The sequence below is a fragment of the Prunus persica genome, chromosome G7 (assembly GCF_000346465.2).
Source record: "Prunus persica cultivar Lovell chromosome G7, Prunus_persica_NCBIv2, whole genome shotgun sequence".
NCBI classification, from domain to species: domain Eukaryota; kingdom Viridiplantae; phylum Streptophyta; class Magnoliopsida; order Rosales; family Rosaceae; genus Prunus; species Prunus persica.
This window is the reverse complement of record NC_034015.1, coordinates 9,525,311-9,539,125: the sequence shown is the minus strand read 5'-3', so window position 1 is coordinate 9,539,125 and position 13,815 is coordinate 9,525,311. Positions and strand designations below refer to the sequence as shown.

Here is a 13,815-nt window from a genome sequence, read left to right as displayed (position 1 = left end):
AGGAAAAGAGGCAATGCTGGTTGGATATTGTGACAGTGATTGGTCAGGTTGTGAAGATGATATGAGGAGTACTTCTGGCTATGCTTTTCATCTTGGATCAGGTGTTTTCTCTTGGGCATCAGTTAAGCAGAGCAGTGTAGCACTATCTACTGCAGAGGCAGAATATGTTAGTGCAGCTGAAGCTACAGCTCATGCTGTCTGGTTAAGATTTGTTCTATCTGATTTTGGTGAGGAACAAGTTGAGGCTACTCCAATCCTATGTGACAATACTTCAGCAATTGCAATAACAAAGAATCCTGTGCATCATCACAGGACAAGACATATAAGTAGAAGATTTCATTTCATTCGTGATGCTTTGCAGAATGGTGAGATTGATCTGCTATACTGCAGAACTGGAGAGCAGAATGCAGATATTTTTACTAAGGCATTGGCAAGGGATCGGTTTGAATATCTAAGGGGCAAGCTTGGAGTCATCTCAGCTAAACACTTAGAAGGGAGTGTTAAAGTATAAGTGTTTTTAGCTGAGTGTGTATTGTTTAATTGTGAACCATTGGATCACAGTCCAATGGACAGCTGAGATGTATTCTTAGTTTTAATAGAATTGTGCCAAGTGTAGCTATCTCATAGGATAGTTTAATCAATGGTTAGATTGAATGATGTAAGAGGAATATTCTATTCCTTATAGATATATTTGCTCTGCACAGCTTGTACATGACTAAGTAAGAGATAACAGACTCATTTTTCATCGTTTTCTTCTCCAAGTTTTCTCTCTGTGTTTTCTCTTCCTACATGAGCTCCATCTACCAATAATCCAAAACCTAAAACAGATCATAGTCTGTGAATTCTAACAATTATTCTATGCTTCTTTGTAGGACTGTATCGGGGGTCAAAATGAAGAGTGAGTATAGACAATTTATTCAAGCAAATAAAGAGAAGATTCAAGACCCTTGGTTTCCTGATGTCCTCATTTTGTAGTTCAATTTGTTCCTCCCAAACAGGCTAGCTCAATAGCACCTTCAATTTTCACAAGTTTATCTTGTATTGATCAACTACACTGTAGATTATTATACATGCAGAGTTGCCAATGCATTGTTACAGTATTCGATTCCCCGATCTTGTATTTCCGCCAATTTGTAAGTTTGGGAGGGTTTTATTGAAGAATATAACGTCCCACATTGGAAACTTGACTAAATAAATTACAAGTTATAATAAGTGGTACCACTCCTAATAACACCGAGGCCATTTGTAATAAAACTCCACACCTACTAGACTTCGTAGGTGGTAGAACTGTATTTATTTCATGTTGATTAACTAATAAAAGTTTCACTTTCAACTACACGGATGTTTAGTGTGATCACCCTTAATCTTATACAAAGAGATTTACAGTGAAATAAATAAGTAAATTAAAGAAAATAATATTACAATTACACTATGGAAGTGGTGATCCGAGACCCTCTTGAGAAGCTAATGTATTATGAGTTCTGTGTCTCTTGGAGGAGATCAATGGCTCCTTCCTCAATGGAGCTCTCTTGGCATGGTGTTGAAAGTTTGCCTTGGCATAAAGTCTCTGTGTGAAAAATGATGCTCTCTCCTTGTACTTGACCACCATATAAAAGATAACCCTGGCACAGATAAACAAGGCTGCCAGAGCAGCCAAATCCCACCACTTGGAAATTTTAGGGTTTATCCCATACATATAAAGGAGAACATCCTCACCTTTCAACTTTGGTTCTCCAGGAACTTGTGGGTCAAATTCAAGCCCAATCATATCATTCTTGAATTGACCCTGAGATAAATAATTTTGATTAATAATTAGATGCCAAATCTAATTAATGGCATGTTTACTTACTAAGAATGGGGAAGTCATAAATCGGAGAACTTAGATAAGATATCAAGGAATTAGAATTATTTAAATATCAATTCTTGTTAAGTAAACATGCCATAAGATGTAATTAAGAAGTGTTTGAAGGACTTAATATACTTCTTAGTACCTGTACTGACCACGCAGCATAGCTGAGGTAGGACATTGGGTAGCGCCAAAAGATATTGGGAAGGTCAACCAGCCTCCGGAAGAGAAGAGATGGCATCATCATGAATACCTGTGTGCTAAAACATATTAGATGTACGTATGTGCTCAAACATATTAGATGATTGAAAACTAAGATACTGACCTGTCTACTAACGCATCATATATTATTGTATTAAACGATCACATTACGTGACAGTCCGTTATATTCCAACAAAAAATGAGGTAAAAACAATGATATTTGGAGTACCAACTCTTAGTTACAAACTAGTAACATTAAATTTTTTCATCGATAAACAAATGAAGTTTAATGTAAGGCCACACATAGCAAACAAAATACCCTTGTACTAGTTTTTATTTTTTATTTTTTTGCCAAAACCGTTGTACTAGTTGGGATGATATAGTTGGTATCTCTAGCATTACTTAGTCGCAAAATACAGTTTTTGTTACGGTATTATAACCCAAAAGTGAGGTTTTGCTTACCATCACGCCAGCTGCGGCTCCTATGCCCATCAAGAGGTTTGGAACCAAGGCTGCAACAATTAAGGCGGTGCCTTCTGTGACAGCAATGGAGCAGAAGAGATTGAGACAAAAATACAAGTAATGAGAGAAGCCGGAATGGAATTTGACCATGCAGTATAGTATTGTTCCAGAAGAGAATGCCATGGCAACTACGAAAGGAAGCGAGGACAGGAAGTTGGAGAGCACAAACAGAGCATCCCCATAATGCCCACCAAGTCTTTCACGCCTAAACACCTGCAAGCCAACTTTGAAGTTATATACAGTTGAATTTTTGTACTTATGAACTTCAAGAGTTAATGCCTACAAAACTGTTGTTTTGAGAAAAAGGAATAAAAAATTGCAAAAAAAATAAAAATAAAAGAATAAACTTGAGTTATTTACACAGACATGTACCCTATGAAATTTTTGGTATTTTCATACAATAATACGAGGGCTTGGAAAATACACCAACTCCCTCTAAGGTCTAATCTTTGAGGTTAAATTTTTTCATTTGGGAAGTTTTTGTGATGACATCATCATTTTTTGGAAAGAAAATGAACAGAAATGGATTTATTGAAAACAATTTGAAACCTCAAGGGTTGTTAGTGTAATTTCTGAAACCTGAATTGGTTTATGATGATTTCAAGCTGATGAACTTTCAAGATTCACAGACTAACAACGTAGGTATCGAGGTAAAAAAAAAAAAAAAAAATCGTATGTGCAAATTTAGGATGAGGCTTCATGTCTACCTGTAATTCTTCAATAACAAAAGGTATGCCTCCAATAGACAAGCAGATCATGAGGCCGTAGATGAAACCATTACACTTTCCTCTTGCCCAGATTGCTTGATAGTTTGTCCCAATCTTGAAAAAGAAAGAGCCAGCACTCACTCCAACTAAAATATAAAACACACTCCTCAACCAGTAGTACCCAATATCTCTAGACATGTTCAGTGAAGATCGACTTATCAATGTGCGTAGCTGCCTCCACCAGGTGCTACTATTTTCCTTGCTTGATTTGGTGGCAGGTTTTTCCTGCAATGTAAAGAGTTCTTGGATCCTTTTTCTTGCGTTCGTTGAAAATTGGGAGGACTTGTATTCATTGATGAGCTTTCCTTTGATATCATCTGTTGTCAAATTCATTTCAGAATTTAAAGAGCTTGATGATCCCTGCCAAGAAAATACAAAAAATGATAGGTATGCAGATCCAAGAGGGAGAAAGAGAGGAAGAAGTTAAGAGGAAATAGGAATTCTCATTCGATAACAGCAGAACGAGTACAATCCAAACCAATGTTTTGAAAGGCGAGGCGTTAGAGTGAGGCGTTTTATACCTTATGAGGCGAGGCGTAAGCTTTAAAGCGTTGAAACGTAAGCCTTTCGGGTATTGAGTTATTATAATTACAAAAATATAAAACAGCTATTTAATGTATTAAATGCCACTCTAGAATATAAATTAACCATCAAAGCATGTTTATTTCAAAATTTCTCTTACTATTGCTCAATTCTTTACTATATATCCTTTTGGTTAAATTATCTCTCTAAGTCTAGTGCCTTTCTACCTAGTTCGAATAGATAAAAGAGTAGATTATGGAGGTGGACTGAACTGATGGTGGAAGGCGGGAGGCGGTTTCTGTTGGTCTGTTTAGGAACTTTGGCTTTTGGGAGAGGGAAGGAATAAATGGGTAAACTAGTTTCCTTTGAACAAAACGGTGCGTGTCTAATATTAAAACTTAAAACTGAAACGCACAGCTTAACTAAAGGGAAACAAAACAACACAGCCCGTGCAAATGACGTCGTCTGGAATCAGATTTTTCAAATAAAGGAAGTCTGTCTTCCTCGCGAGGCTTGCGCCTTTTACAGCGCATTTGTGTTTAGCGGCCGCCTCGGACCGCCTCGACTTCAAGGCGTACGCCTTTCATGACATTCGCTAAACTGAGCTGCGCCTGAGGCGAATCACCTCCGCCTCGCTCCGAGGCGCGCCTCAACGCATGCCTAGGCATGCCTTTGAAAACACTGATCCAAACTAGAAAGAAAACACCTTACAATTCTAAAAAGATAAGTATTACTATTACCCCAATATAAATATGATAGTAACCCAACAATAAACAATTCAAACCATTAATAATAAAGCAGGCAAAACCAAACCTTTATGAAGAAAAAAATTAAAGAAATTTACGTACATAATTAATTCTTTGAGACATCGTCAGTGCTGTGACAACTTTGTCAAAGTCCGAATTAACACATCGAAGGAAGTGATCTGGAGGATTTTTTCTTGTTGGACAAGGAAATCCGGCATCCGCGAAGAACTGAAGAGTAAGAATTGAAGAAACCATCAATTAATTAGTAATAGTATGTCTGTCACTATCTTACTTGTTAGAAATATGCGATCGAGGTTCAGAGTAGGCTTAGATTTCGAGAAACGAGATATCAGTGAACAAATTTGGCGACCCTATTAAGAAATAATAATCTTACCTTTACAGCCATCTTTGCTTCTCCAAAATAAACAGTTTCACCTCCTGCTAGGAGAAGCAGATCATTGAAGAGATTAAACACATCGCTACTCGGTTGGTGGATGGAGCAAATGACTATCCTTCCATCATGAGCAATGTTTCTTAATGCCCATATCACAAAGAAAGACGAAGCACTGTCCAGGCCGCTGGTGGGTTCATCTAGCAACAACACATGAGGCTGTGTTAATATTTCAATGCAAATGCTAAGTCTCCTCTTTTCTCCGTTACTTATACCCCTCAAATGCCAGTTTCCAATGTTGTTTTCTGCACAATCTTGGAGACCCATTTTTGTGAGGGTCTCTTCTACCACCTCATTCTTGTCATCTTTAGTCATTGTAGAAGGAAGCCTGAGTTGAGCTGAATATTCTAGGGTTTCTCTGACTGTGAGTGCTCCCAGGAAGATGTCTTCTCGAGTTACATAAGACTGAAAATGGATGCATATTAATATTATAATCAATTTTTAAAAAAATTAAATACTTCATGTTAATTCTAATTGTACTTACAATGTCTCTGCAGTTTAACCTTCTTTTGTTCCCGTTGAGTATAACATCTCCGGACATTTTCACATTTGCAGGTAGTCTACCTTTTAAGAAGTAAGGAAAACTCAAAATATATATTATAGGCATACCAGAAATTCAAAGAGTAAAAATGATTTAATTGCTTTGAATAAGTAAGGTAGTCTACCTTACTTTCCAAATCCCTTATTTTAGTATTTACATTTAATTGCTTTGAATGTCGGAACGTATTCTTAGGCACTTATTTTTTGAACATGTTCTTTATAGGTTTAAATACTTAATGGCGGTGCTTCAAGATTTGAGCATAAAAAAGAGTGCTGCTATTTCCACCCACCTGTCTTATTTTTCAACCCACTTTATCTTCCCACCCACTATGTAAATTAAAAAAAACACAATCCTATCTTTCCACCCACCATTATTTCTTAAATAGCCTTTAATTATAATATTAAGAGTGAATTTCATATTTTTGCTTGTTTTTATGTTTAGTTGTAATAAAATATTCATAAAATTTATAAAACTCAATTAAAAAATAAGAAAATTTTTAAAACAAAAACCCATCCGCATACTTCCCCGACCCCAATCCCTAGCCCCACCCCATTGCCCAGATTCATCCCCAAAAACCCAAGCCTCGACACCACCGCCGACGAAGAATTTTAAGCTCTACGAGAAGAGAATCAGCGACTAAGAAACTGCTATGGATTCAATCAACATCTTGACACAAATTAGAGCTCTAAAGCAGGAATCTAAAATCAATTTCTTTCAAGGTGTCCACAGGTATTTTAATTGTTTCAATTTTGCCCATATAATCATTAAGGCATTGGGCTTTGTTTAAAATACATGTTTGTTTTTTAGTAAGTGTTTTAGAGGCAGCTGAAATTCTCATCAATGTTGACCATGAAGAACCAAGTTGGTGGGTTTGGGTAACGGAAGATATGATTCCAGGAAAAGTTGAGGATATGAGTGGAATTGACAATGAAAGCTATGTTCTTGTCAGTGGGTAAAGCTCCGGTTTCCCAATATTCATATGGTTCTTCTAGTTCGAATCACGGAAGCACTCAATTCCCACAAAGAGAACTGAGGGGGGAATGGATTGGGCTGGGGTCCAGTACAGAGGTGGGTGCTTGGGGAAGGGGGGGGGGGGGAGATGGCTACCGTGCAGTGGAGAAAGAGGGAGAAGGGTGGGGTATGCCTGTTGTGAGGGAGGGGGTTTGATATTTGTTAATAATCTTTTTAGTTTTTTTATATAATCATTTTCTTATGTTTTTTAATTGGTTTTAATGATTTTACCCTAAGATCTTAGAAGTCATTTTATAAAGGGGTAAATTGGTCTTTAAAATTTACAATATTAGGTGGGTAAGGAAATAAGATAGGTGGGTGGAAATAGCAACGCTCCATCAAAAAAAGGTTTCAACCAAAAATAAATTAATGGACACACACCAATATACATAAATAACCTAATATATGCAAAAGACCCACTAGTGTAGTGGTATGGAGTATTTACTCCCTCAGGCAAGGTCGAGTCCTAGCATCTGTGTAGTGTGTGTGAGTTTAGTATGTTATCGCCCCTCTCAATAAGAAAGGTTCTCAACAAAATAACTTAATATATATAATAATATTACAGTTAAACAAACAATGATAATATCTACCTAACACAAATTAGTTTGATTCCCAAAAAAATATTCATCAAGTACTTGTTTGTTGGAAAATTATGGTGATATATACATGCCCAAAAGAAAAAAAAAAAACCTACATGTCTAATACATGATAGGTAAATTGATAAGGGAATATTTATCGACATGATAGGTAAATTGATAAGCACAGGGACATATTTATTGACATGATAGGTAAATTGATAAGGACATATTTATATAAATTATTTACCTATATGCACCTATATTTTTCAGGGAGTGTTGCTATTTTCACCCACTTGTCTTATCTCCCCACCCACCTTATCTTCAAAATTTTAAAGACAAATTTACCCATGTGTAAAATGACTTCTAAGGTCACGCAACCCACTTATTCTAGACTTCAATTCCTTAGCTAATTTGTTGACACTTGGACACTAATTTACTCTAATTAATACGGTTAATTCAAAATAAAAGTTTTAAAAAATTTAGAAAGAAAAAATAAATAAATAAAAACCCAGCAAACAACCACAAGACTGCCCACTCGACCCCCACGACAACCAACCTCCCCTCCTCACCTCCAGCCATCTCTCTCCTAACTGGGCAACTTGAGAAGGAAATGGCGAGCAGACTACCCAAGCAACCAATTGTGTATTAGATGACTATATTTCTAACAAATAAGCCAGGCCATTCTTTTACCATTTGATGCACGCAGGTTGTGTTCTTCTAGCCTTGTGTGTCTAGTCAGTACATAGGCAGCCATCACACTAGGAGGTTGATTTGTCAATGAGGCTTAGGCAAAATGTTGAACTACTAGAAACAGAAACTCGGAGAGAACCCCAGATACAAACCTTTTAAATCCTTGTTTATTTATTCGTGGGTTGATTGAAATAAAGAAAGGAGAAGAACGTTAGATTGGGATTTATGTGGATTTAATTAGTGGGTCATAACAAAGGTTTGACAGAGGGTTTGAAGCAGTTTCGAAGCTTTTCTTTACCTGTAATTCTTTATGTCCTTCACTAAGACTATGTATATTAATTTACCTATATTTTTAAGTATAATGATTTACTTATATTTAAAAATATAATTTAAAATAGGTACATAATAATTTTGAATTCTAAAGAAAGCGTACATTAATTTATAAACAAGATTTGAATTTAAAAAAATTGGTAACAATTAATGGAATGAAAATTGAATATATTAACTTACTAACTAATTATTGCTTGAGCGCTATACTAATATATCAGTCCCGATCTCTTGGACCACAGGAGTCCAAGAGATTGTGGTCACCCACCGTTAGATATTAATCCAATGGTTCAAAAAAGTTTCTTAAAAGGAGTGTAAGAGTGAGTGAATCGTTGAATTTACATCCAACGGTGAGTGACCACAAATCTCTTGGACCCCTGTAGTCCAAGAGATCATGACTTACTAATATATATACCTAGTTGTTTTGTTTTAAATTCTTTATGTTAAGGATGTCCTTGTTTAAAAAAAATTAAAAAAAATAAAATTTGCACACATCCTTTGTGGATGACCCCACAATTAATTGTTGAGGTTAGAAATATTTTATTTCCTATAAGTCCTTATATTTTCTATTTCCTACATAGGTCTCTACATTTTTTATTTCCTAGATATATACCTATCACTTTATAAATCTATATGTAAAACTCAATTTCAAATTTAAATGACCAGTAGGATATAAATTGCCATAGTATTCCTATGTTTTTACATTGTTGCCACCACACTTCATATTTTATTTCTAATTTATTTCAAGCATTTCATTAATTGCCATAATTGTAAGTAATACTCCCTATTAATAGCATATCAATCACCCCATTTCTTTTGATTGTCATTCCCTCTAATATATCGCCCCTATAATTGCAAACCAAAAAGAAAAAAAATGTAAATTACATATCAAATAATGTACCTATGAAAAATATAAATATATACCTATAAAAATATAGGTATATTATTTACCCAAAAAATTTACAGAAAAATAGGTACGCAATAATCTATAGAAAATATAGATACAAAATAATTTATAAAAAAAAAAGGTAGATTATTACAACAAAAAAAAAGGTACACAATAATTTATAGAAAATATAGATACACAATAATTTATAATAATAAAAAAAAATAGGTAGATTATTATCCATGAAAAAACTAGGTACAATGAATGAAATCCAAGTTCTAAAATAGGTAGATTATCGGGAAAGATGAAACAAAATTTCAAAAAGGTAATAAGGAAAACTGCCTTTTTTGGCCAACACATTGTTGACTTATTAATGAATTTCAATAATAAAATGGATAATTAATTGCAGACAAAATTTTTAGAGGGAATCACCACAATAAATTGGGGAACCAAAAATTAAAACACCACCCCATTACACATTGAAATATAAATAGGGGTATTTTAGCAATCAAAAAAATTATAATAAATCATATATTGCGCTTAACTTGATGAGTTGGATCCTAGTTATGGGTTTTTATTTATAGGAACAAAAAGTGAAGGATTGCAGGTAAGGTAAGTTGAATTTGAAGGGTGTAAGCCAAATTTACTATATAACTTGCTAATCTATTATTGTAGAAATCATATGTGTGTGTGTTTTGGGTGGGGGGTGGGGAAGAAGAGAAGAGATGTGGGGTGGAAGAGAGAGATACCAGCCAAGGCATCAAGTAAGGTAGATTTTCCTGAACCAGAAGGACCCATGAGGGCCATAATCCGGTGAGGTTCAGCGAAACCACTAATCCCATTCAACAGCTGCTTTCTTGAGGTTGCATCATTTCTCAAGTTTTGAGCAGCCACCACCGTTATGTCTTCCCACACCAAATACTTCCCTGCAGAAGCCGATCTTTTATCCTCTTCAATCATTCCCTCAATATAACCACTCGACCTCTCTGCCATTTTTTTGCAGGCCAAATATGTAAATTTACCCACAGCAATGCAAACCCTAGAAATAATATTGTGTTGTTGAGTTCTTCTACAGCCTACGTGTTATCTTATAAATACATTGCCAAGGGGATGAGTTGTGGAGCCTAAACACGTTCTCTCATTACGCAGTATGGGCACGCCATTAAATTCCCTCAACTGACAACCACTCATTCACTTCATAATAAGACAAAAAAGTTATCAAGATAGAAAACCTATAGCTTGTAACACGTGAGAAATTAAATGAGCTGGTAGTAACAGATGACTAGTCATCACATTGACTCGATATGTCCTAATATATATATACAATGCATGATTTACCTTTAAAGATCTTGATTGCAACATGCCACTGTTGATCTCAACAACAGTAATCATCTAAAACTAGACTATCCTAATCTAATTAAACTAGAGCTTGATGAATTACATGTGCAATTACAAAATTATCAGGGAAAGCTAAAAGCCTTAGCTAAAAATAACCTAACAATTTGGGAACCTATTCTTAGGCACTTATTTTTTGAACATGTTCTTTATGGGTTTAAATATTTAATAGTGATGCTCCAAGATTTGAGCATAAAAAAAAACGTTTCAACCAAAAATAAATTAATGAACGCACACCGATATACATAAATAACCTAATATATATATATATACACTAAAGAAACAATAATAATATCTATGTAATACAAATTATTTTTATTCCCAAAAAAGTATTGATCAAGTATACTTGTTTTGTTGGAAAATTATGGTGATATATGCGCAAAAAAAAAAAAAAAAAACCGACATGTCTAATACATGATAGGTAAATTGATAAGGACATATTTATGTAGAAAAAATAGTTACATTATTTATATATAAAAAGATGGGTCTCAACTCGCATGTAGTATGGCTTTATTGTGAATGTTGTGAAATATATAGTATTTTGTATACGTTTTTTTTAAGAGAAATACTTCCAACAGTCTTTTTGCCTTATTCAACGAAGAGAAATAGCCTTTAATCGATTACTTTAATTATAAATTATTGCTAATCTAATATTGGAGAAATCATGTGATATATATATATATATATATATATATATATCTAGTCTCCTTCTATTGAGGGATTCTTCAAATAATTTTATTTGAGGGACGCCCTTTAGGGTACCCTACAATTTTTTTTCAATGATCCAAACCATTTATTTTTTAGGTCTTCATTCATAAATCATCCTTACAAAAAATTAGACAAATCGGAAACCGTTTCGACATCCAATTGTGTCCTACAAAATCCATGAACAGGGTACTTCAAGAAAGTACTAAAATTTCAATAACTCAATTGAATGGTCAAATGATATCAGATTCAAGTGATTTTTTTGTAGAGATGATCTTTGAATGTGTATCTACAAAATAGACGTTTGGATTAGTGAAATACAATCCGGAGTGGGCCCTATAAGGGGTGTCCTTCAAATAAGCTTATTTGAGGGATCTCTCAATGAAAGCTATATATATATATATATATATATATACAGTCCCCTTCTATTGAGGGATCCCTCAAATTATTTGAGGGACGCCCTTTAAGGTACCCTACAATTTTTTTCCCAATGATCCAGACCATTTATTTTTTAGGTCTTCATTTATAGATCATCCTTACAAAAAATTAGACAAATCGGAAACCGTTTCGACATCCAATTGTGTCTTACAAAATCAATGAACACGGTGCTTCAAGAAAATGCTAAAATTTCAATAACTTAATTGAGTGGTCAAATGATATCGGATTCAAGTGATTTTTTGTAGAGATGATCTTTGAATGAGTATCTACAAAATAGACGGTTTGGATTAGTGAAATACAATCCGGAGTGGGGCCTACAAGGGGTGTCCCTCAAATAAGCTTATTTGAGGGATCCCTCAATGGAAGCTCTCTGTATATATATATATATATATATATACATACCAGCCAACGGAAGGACCCATGAGGGCAACAATCCGGTGAGGTTCAGCATAACCACTAATCCCATTCAGCAGCTGCTTTCTTGAGGTTGCAACACAGCCACCAAACACTTCCCTGCAGAAGCTGATCTTTTATCCTCTTCAATCATTCCCTCAATATAATATAACCACCCGACCTTTCGGCCTTGATGAGTTTCAACAGCCTGACATAACCGTGTTCTCTCATAAATTTCATTCTCTTTCGTTGTTGAGGGCCCAACCAAGTGCTCTTCGGATCTCACTTAATTACTTCGTACTTGTTTAGGTGTGGATATTTGTATCTCATTGTTTACCATGAAAAATAATAAAGACCTAGAATATGCTTTGAGAATGTGTGAATTATGATCGTGCCACCCACTACCAAAAATCGAAGTATTTCCTAGGGTTTTCTCCAACCAAACTTTAATTCTCCTTTCACTAGTCAGTCCTGTTCCTGTATAACCAGCCCCCCTCTTCCTCTTCCTCTCCCCCTCTTCTTTCTTTCTTTTCTTCTTTCGTTTCTTTGGTTCCATATCATATATGGTTGGTTCGTAAGAATTTGTTTCTGTTTTTTTTCAAGAAGTTGTTTCCTTTTTATTTATACCATGGATCATGGATGCTCACTTAATAAATCTGGGATATTTACCTTGAAAAATATGTTTATTGTCATCAATATGTGTATTAGAAGTCCCACTGGTCGTGCCAAAATATGTTTACCTTGAAAAATAACAAAGACCTAGACGACAACAAATTAGAATCAATTATCTAATTAATTACCTTTAATGCCATGTAATTGTCGACAATATCCATTTAATTTAGATAATTATCAATTAAATGATAATTCCCTAATATTAGCCATATATTGGCCTGGATATTTAATAAACATTAAGACCCACACCACTTGTTCATCGGTCGAGAGCCCATTTCTTGCTGCTCTTCATCTTACTTTGATATGGTTTCCATTTGTATCCAAGAATCAATGAAAAGTTGAAAATTGGATTATGAGATTACGAAACATAATTTTTTTTATTGGATCAATACTTCTATTCTAAATGGATAAGTTCTAAATTAATAAGTATAAATAAAGGATCCATGGATAAAGATAAAGGGTGTATTTCTAATCGTAACTAAATCTTTTATAAACTGTCTTTGATTTCTTTGTGGTTTTAGATTTTATCTCGAAAACCATCGATGCAAAGAAAATATCATGTATGATACCCAATGGTTGCCCATCGCTTACCCAATGTCAAAGAATTGTATTGTATTCCAGACAATGTCTAACACATATATATATATATATATATATATATTTGTTTACATTATTGATATTCAATATGCAGTCCTCGGTTGGAAAATGTTATAAGCACTGCATGGAAAAAAAAAACAAGACTTTAATTTGAAAGAGAGAGTTCAACAGCCCATATTTCTTTCAGCAAGAGGGCACCTCCTAGTGTCCCCTGGTGGACCAGTACTAGAATTTTGTGGTAATGTGGAACCGTTAAGTAGCAAGGACCGTACTATTTGGGAGCAAAAGATATCTATTTCGTGAAGCATATTGATCCAATTTACAACATTGTGGTCCTTTCACTCCATAAGGACATCTCTAACCCAAGAGGCTAAACTCAAAATATCCCAAATTATTGCCCATAACCAACTCAAGAAAATGAAGAGGCCAAAATTTGGGAAAACTCAAACTTGGACCCAAATACCAGTCTAAATATTGCCTGGATCCAAAACTATTCAGTGGAGCTCAACAACAGATAGCACAGCCCA

General features: G+C 34.8%; 1 protein-coding gene across 1 annotated transcript; it reads right to left on the bottom strand.

Annotated features, from left to right (window-relative positions):
• On the bottom strand, positions 1,243-10,251 carry LOC18770603 (ABC transporter G family member 15). The gene is made up of 8 exons (XM_007204151.2): positions 9,838-10,251; positions 5,540-5,619; positions 4,999-5,460; positions 4,707-4,832; positions 3,277-3,696; positions 2,510-2,782; positions 1,992-2,099; positions 1,243-1,786 (listed from the first exon to the last, which is right to left on the bottom strand). The coding sequence occupies exons 1-8, from the start codon at positions 10,079-10,081 to the stop codon at positions 1,430-1,432; spliced, it is 2,070 nt and encodes a 689-aa protein (XP_007204213.2). The 5' UTR covers positions 10,082-10,251; the 3' UTR covers positions 1,243-1,429.